General features: G+C 26.1%; 1 protein-coding gene across 1 annotated transcript in view; it reads left to right on the top strand.

Annotated features, from left to right (window-relative positions):
- LOC114071921 (maltase-glucoamylase, intestinal-like) overlaps positions 1-7,754 on the top strand; it is a gene marked incomplete at both ends in the record, with an annotated part of 43,539 nt that overhangs the window by 33,387 nt on the left and 2,398 nt on the right. The window contains 1 exon segment of the mRNA XM_027909804.1: positions 2,361-2,494. Coding sequence (XP_027765605.1) covers positions 2,361-2,494 — 134 coding nt within the window.

Below are 7,754 nucleotides of genomic sequence, written 5' to 3'. Positions count from 1 at the left end.
TAATTTAATTGACGTAATTTGATTTAACTTAATTTATTTTATTTTATTTAGTTTAATTTAATTGACTTAATTTAATTTAATTTAATTGATTTAGTTTGGTTTTTTTATAATTTAGTTATTTTGATTTACCTTGATTGAATTTGATTTAATTTAATTTAATTTAATTGATTTAATGTAATTTAATTGATTACTTTACTTTAATTTATTTCAATTTAATTGATTTCATTTGATTTGATTTAATTTAATTGATTTCATTTGATTTCATTTGATTCAATTTAATTGAATTAATTTGATTGAATTGATTTCATTTCATTTCATTTCATTTCATTTGATTTTTAATTGATTTTAATTTAATTAATTCATTGAAGGCAATTGAATCATTTCACTTTATTCGATTTAATGGATTTTAATTTAATCTGATGGAATGGAATGGAATTTATTTTATTTCTGACCCCGCCCACCCTCCAGTTAGTGCCACGTCAATTTCATTCCATTTAATTCAATTTCATTCAATTTCATTTCATTTCATTTCATTTCATTGGATTGAATTTAATTACTTGGATTGAATTTAGTTTAATTGCATTAATTTAATTTAATTTAATTTAATTTAATTTGATTTGATTTAATTGACTTAATTTGATTTGATTTAATTGAATTGAATTAATTTGATTTGATTTAATTTAATTATTTGGGTTGAATTTAATTTATTGCATTTATTTCAATTAATTTAATTTAATTTAATTTAATTGATTTGATTTGATTTGATTGATTTGATTTGATTTGATTTGATTTGATTTAATGTAATTGATTTAATTTAATTTAATTGTTTTGATTGAATTTGATTTAATTTAATTATTTTTATTTAATTTGATTTGATTTAATTTAATTAATTTGATTTAATTTAATTTAATTTAATTGATTTCATTTGATGTGATTTAATTTAATTATTTTGGTTTAATTGAATTGAATTGCATTGATTAACCTAATAAAGCAAGAAATAGTTTAAAACACATAATATTAATAATTTTAATTACTATCGATTAATCAAATTACAAATGGCAAAAGAATACCAATAATTCTAATAAAATGATAATTCTAATAACCTAATAATGCAATAAATATTTCTAAAAATAGAAAATAATATATGAATTACTATTGATTAATAGTAATTTTATAGTAATTGCTATTAAATTAACAGTAATATAATACTATTATATATATAACAGTTATATAATATATATATAATAGTTATAGTTATATAATAGTTATATTATATATATATAATAGTAATATAATACTATTATATATAATATATATAATATATATATTAAATTACTCATTAAATTACTATTAAATTAATAGTAATATAATACTATTATATATATTATATATATATTATATATAGTATTTTTAATAGTATTATTAGTACTATTAATTAATAGTATTATATTACTATTATATAATATATATATAATATATATAATATATATAATAGTAATATAATACTATTAAATTGATAGTAATTTAATCGTAATTTCATAGTAATTTAATTGAACCCTAACTAAATAAAATAATAATGCAACAAATAGTTTAAAACATAAAAAAATAATGTTATTAATTGATATCTATTAATAAAATCGCCAATAGCAAAAGAATACCAATAATTCGAATAAAATGATAATCTAAATAGCCTAATAATGCAAGAAGTAGTTTAAAACACATAATATTAATAATTTTAATTACTATTGAATAATCAAATTACAAATGGCAAAAGAATGCCAATAATTCTAATAAAATGATAATTCTAATAAAATGATAACCTAATAACCCAATAAATATTTCTAAAAATATAAAATAATATTATGAATTACTAGTGATTAATAAAACCGCTATTAATACAAGAATAGCAATAATTCCAATAAAACGATAATTCTAATAACCTAATAACGCGACAAATAGTTTAAAAAACGCGTAATATGAACAATTTTAATTACTATCGATTAATCAAATTACAAATGGCAAAAGAATACCAATAATTCGAATAAAATGATAATTCTAATAACCTAATAACGCAATAAATAGTTTAAAACACGTAATATTAATAATTTTAATTACTACTGATTAATAAAATCGCGATTAATAAAAGAATACCACTAATTCTAATAAAAGGATAATTCTAATAACCTAATAATGCAATAAATAGTTTAAAACACATAATATTAATAATTTTAATTACTAGTGATTAATAAAATCGCGATTAATAAAAGAATACCACTAATTCTAATAAAATGATAATTCAAATAGCCTAATAACACAATAAATATTTCTAATAATAATAATGTGATTTTTTTTATGGCCAGGGCGGTGCGGTCGTTGACGGGCGAGCGCGGATTGGTCATCACTCGCTCCACCTACCCCAGCAGCGGCCGGTGGGCGGGGCATTGGCTGGGGGACAACACGGCCGCCTGGGACCAGCTCCACAAATCCATCATCGGTCAGCGCCGCAATCTACCCGATTAGTTATTTTTAGCCAAAATTCCGTTTTTAAACTTGTTTATCTTCCTAAAAAAATCACATTTTTTAAAGCCGAAATTCCAGGTTTTTTTCCTCATTTTTCTTCCCCCCAAAAATATCACTTTTTAAGCCAAAATTCCATATTATTTCTAATTTTTCTTCCCCAAAAAAATCACATTTTTTGAGCTAAAATTCCACGGTTTTTTTCCCAGTTTCCTTTCTAAAAATCAAATTTTTGGAGCCCAAATTCCACTTTTATTTCCTATTTTTCCTCCTAAAAAAAATCACATTTTTTGAGCTAAAATTCCATTTTTTTTTCTTGGTTTCCCTCCTAAAAATCAAATTTTTTGAATCAAAATTCCATTTTTTTTCCTCATTTTTCTTCCAAAAAAACCCTCAATTTTTAAGTCGAAATTCAAATTTTTTTCCTCATTTTCCTTCCTAAAAAATCACATTTTTTAAAGCCAAAATTCCATTTTTTTCCTCATTTTCCTTCCTAAAAAAATCACATTTTTTTAAGCCAAAAATCCATTTTTTTCCTCATTTTCATTCCTAAAAAAATCACATTTTTTTAAGCCAAAATTCCATTTTTTTCCTCATTTTCCTTTCTAAAAAATTACATTTTTTAAGCCAAAATTTCATCTTTTAATCTTATTTTCCTTCCTAAAAAAATCACATTTTTTTTAGCCCAAATTCCATATTTATTTCCTATTTTTCTTCCTAAAAAAATCACATTTTTTTAGACCAAATTCCATTTTTTTCCTCATTTTTCTTCCTAAAAAAATCACATTTTTTTAGACCAAATTCCATTTTTTTCCTCATTTTCCTTCCTAAAAAAATCACATTTTTTTAAGCCCAAATTCCATTTTTTCCCTCATTTTCCTTCCTGAAAATCCCATTTTTTATCCCCAAATTCCATTTTTTCCTCATTTTTCTTCCCAAAAAAAATCACATTTTTTTGAGCTAAAATTCCATGGTTTTTTCCCAGTTTCCTTTCTAAAAATCAAATTTTTGGAGCCCAAATTCCACTTTTATTTCTTATTTTTCCTCCTAAAAAAATCGCTTTTTTTGAGCTAAAATTCCATTTTTTTTTCTTGGTTTCCCTCCTAAAAATCAAATTTTTTGAATCAAAATTCCATTTTTTTCCTCATTTTTCTTCCAAAAAAACCCTCAATTTTTAAGTCGAAATTCAAATTTTTTTCCTCATTTTCCCTTCTAAAAAAATCACATTTTTAAAGCTAAAATTCCATTTTTTTCCTCATTTTTCCTCCTGAAAATCCCATTTTTTTGAGCCAAAATTTCATTTTTTTCCTCATTTTCCTTCCTAAAAAATCGCATTTTTTAAAGTCAAAATTCCATTTTTTCCTCATTTTCCTTCCTAAAAAAATCACTTTTTTAAGCCAAAATTCCATTTTTTCCCCACATTTCCTTCCTAAAAAATCACATTTTTTTAAGCCAAAATTCCATTTTTTTCCTCATTTTCCTTCCTAAAAAATCGCGCTTTTTTAAGCCAAAAGTCCAGTTTTTTCCCTCATTTTCCTTCCTAAAAAATCACATTTTTTAAGCCAAAATTTCATTTTTTAATCTTATTTTTCTTCCTAAAAAATCACATTTTTTTAAGCCAAAATTTCATATTTATTTCCTATTTTTCTTCCTAAAAAAATCCCATTTTTTGAGCTAAAATTCAGGTTTTTTTTCTTGATTTACCTCCTAAAAATCAATTTTTTTTAGTCCCAAAATTCCATATTTATTTCTCATTTTCCCTCCTAAAAATCACATTTTTTTGAGATAAATTCCAGATTTATTTCTCATTTTTCTTCCTAAAAATCGGATTTTTTGAGCCCAAATTCCACTTTTATTTCTTATTTTTCCTCCTAAAAAAAAAATCACATTTTTTGAGCTAAAATTCCATTTTTTTTTCTTGGTTTCCCTCCTAAAAATCAAATTTTTTGAATCAAAATTCCATTTTTTTTCCTCATTTTTCTTCCAAAAAAACCCTCAATTTTTAAGTCGAAATTCAAATTTTTTTCCTCATTTTTCTTCCTGAAAATCCCATTTTTTTGAGCCAAAATTTCATTTTTTTCCTCATTTTCCTTCCTAAAAAATCGCATTTTTTTAAGACAAAATTCCATTTTTTTCCCTCATTTTCCTTCCTAAAAAATCACATTTTTTAAGCCAAAATTCCATATTTATTTCCTATTTTTCTTCCAAAAAAAAATCATTTTTTTAAGCCAAAATTCCATTTTTTTCCTCATTTTTCTTCCTAAAAAATCCCATTTTTTTGAGCCAAAATTCCATTTTTTTCCTCATTTTCCTTCCTAAAAAATCACATTTTTTGGAGCCAAAATTCCATTTTTTTCTTCATTTTCCTTCCTAAAAAAATCGCATTTTTTTAGCCCAAATTCCATTTTTTTCCTCATTTTCCTTCCTAAAAAATCACATTTTTTTAGCCCAAATTCCATATCTATTTCCTATTTTTCTTCCTAAAAAAATTGCATTTTTAGAGCTAAAATTCCATTTCTTTCCTCATTTTTCTTCCTAAAAATCAAATTTTTTTTGAGCTAAAATTCCATGGTTTTTTCTTGGTTTCCCTCCGAAAAAATCCATTTTTTTTGAGTCCAAATTCAATATTTATTTCTCCTTTTCCCTCCTTAAAAAATCACATTTTTTGAGCTAAAATTCAATGCTTTTTTTTCTTGATTTACCTCCTAAAAATCACATTTTTTAGCCCAAAAATTCCACTTTTATTTCTCATTTTTCTTTCTAAAAATCCCATTTTTTGAGCTAAAATTCCATATTTTTTCCCTTGGTTTCCTTCCCAATAATCACATTTTTTTAACCCAAATTCCATCTTTTTTTCCTTGATTTCCCTCCTAAAAAATCCCATTTTTTGAGGCCAAAATTCCATATTTATTTCCCGTTTTTCCCTCTTAAAAATCGCATTTTTGGAGCTAAAATTCCACATTTATTTCTCCGTTTCCTTCCAAAAAAAAAATCACATTTTTTACCCCAATTTCCATATTTATTTCTCTTTTTTCTTCCCAATAATCACATTTTTAGCCCCAAAATTCCCATTTTTTTAAATTCCCATCCCAAATTCCCCTTTTTTACCCCCAAAATTCCCAATTTTTTTTAATTTCCATCCCAAATTTCCCTTTTTCACCCCCAAAATTCCCAATTTTTTTTTATTTCCATCCCAAATTCCCCTTTTTTAGACCCACAATTCCACATTTTTCTTGATTCCCCTCCTCAAAAAATCCAATTTTTTTCCCCAAAATTCCCAATTTTTAAAAATTTCCTTCCCAAATTCCCCTTTTTACCCCCAAAATTCCCAATTTTTTTAATTTCCATCCCAAATTCCCCTTTTTTACCCCCAAAATTCCATATTTTTTAAAATTCCCATCCCAAATTCCCCTTTTTTACCCCCAAAATTCCCAATTTTTTTTATTACCATCCCAAATTCCCCCTTTTTACCCCCAAAATTCCCAATTTTTTCTTATTTCTATCCCAAATTCCCCTTTTTTAGACCCACAATTCCACATTTTTCTTGATTCCCCTCCTCAAAAAATCAAATTTTTTTTCCCCAAAATTCCCAATTTTTAAAAATTTCCATCCCAAATTCCCTTTTTTTACCCCCAAAATTCCCAATTTTTTTTTATTTCTATCCCAAATTCCCCTTTTTTAGACCCACAATTCCACATTTTTCTTGATTCCTCTCCTAAAAATCAAATTTTTTTCTCCCCAAAATTCCATATTTTTTTAAATTTCCATCCCAAATTCCCCCTTTTTACCCCCAAAATTCCCAATTTTTTAAATTTCCATCCCAAATTCCCCTTTTTCACCCCCAAAATTCCCAATTTTTTTAAATTCCCATCCCAAATTCCCCTTTTTCACCCCCAAAATTCCCAATTTTTTTTATTTCCGTCCTAAATTCCCCTTTTTTAGACCCACAATTCCACATTTTTCTTGATTCCCCTCCTCAAAAAATCAAATTTTTTTTCCCCAAAATTCCCAATTTTTAAAATTTCTTTCCCAAATTCCCCCTTTTCACCCCCAAAATTCCCAATTTTTTTAAATTTCCATCCCAAATTCCCCTTTTTCACCCCCAAAATTCCCAATTTTTTAGATTTCCATCCCAAATTCCCCTTTTTTAGACCCACAATTCCACATTTTTCTTGATTCCCCTCCTCAAAAAATCAAATTTTTTATCCCCAAAATTCCCTATTTTTTAAAATTTCCATCCCAAATTCCCCTTTTTCACCCCCAAAATTCCCAATTTTTTTTATTTCCATCCTAAATTCCCCTTTTTTAGACCCACAATTCCACATTTTTCTTGATTCCCCTCCTAAAAATCAAAATTTTTTTCCCTAAAATTCCCAATTTTTTAAAATTCCCATCCCAAATTCCCCCTTTTCACCCCCAAAATTCCCAATTTTTTTAATTTCCATCCCAAATTCCCCTTTTTTAGACCCACAATTCCACATTTTTCTTGATTCCCCTCCTCAAAAAATCCAATTTTTTTCCCCAAAATTCCCAATTTTTTTAATTCCCATCCCAAATTCCCCCTTTTCACCCCCAAAATTCCCAATTTTTAAGAATTCCCATCCCAAATTCCACCTTTTCACCCCCAAAATTCCCAATTTTCTTCAATTTCCATCCCAAATTCCATCTTTTCACCCCCAAAACTCCCAATTTTTTTAAAATTCCATCCCAAATCCCCCCTTTTCACCCGCAAAATTCCCAATTTTTTTATTTCCATCCTAAATTTCCCTTTTTTAGACCCACAATTCCACATTTTTCTTGATTCCCCTCCTCAAAAAATCAAATTTTTTTTCCCCAAAATTCCCAATTTTTAAAAATTTCCATCCCAAATTCCCCTTTTTCACCCCCAAAATTCCCAATTTTTTTTAAATTTCCATCCCAAATCCCCCTTTTTCACCCCCAAAATTCCCAATTTTTTTTTATTTCCATCCCAAATTCCCCTTTTTTATCCCCAAAATTCCGTATTTTTTTTAAATTTCCTTCCCAAATTCCCCCTTTTTACCCCCAAAATTCCCAATTTTTTAAATTCCCATTCCAAATTCCCCTTTTTTACCCCCAAAATTCCCAATTTTTTAAAATTCCCATCCCAAATTCCCCCTTTTCACCCCCAAAATTCCCAATTTTTTTTATTTCCATCCTAAATTTCCATTTTTTAGACCCACAATTCCACATTTTTCTTGATTCCCCTCCTCAAAAAA

The sequence above is a fragment of the Empidonax traillii genome, unplaced genomic scaffold (assembly GCF_003031625.1).
Source record: "Empidonax traillii isolate 1590-97213 ecotype Southwest subspecies unplaced genomic scaffold, ASM303162v1 scaffold2431:size48349, whole genome shotgun sequence".
Taxonomy (NCBI): Eukaryota; Metazoa; Chordata; class Aves; order Passeriformes; family Tyrannidae; genus Empidonax; species Empidonax traillii.
The sequence above is the reverse complement of the archived record's forward strand: the minus strand, read 5'-3'. Positions and strand labels throughout refer to the sequence as shown.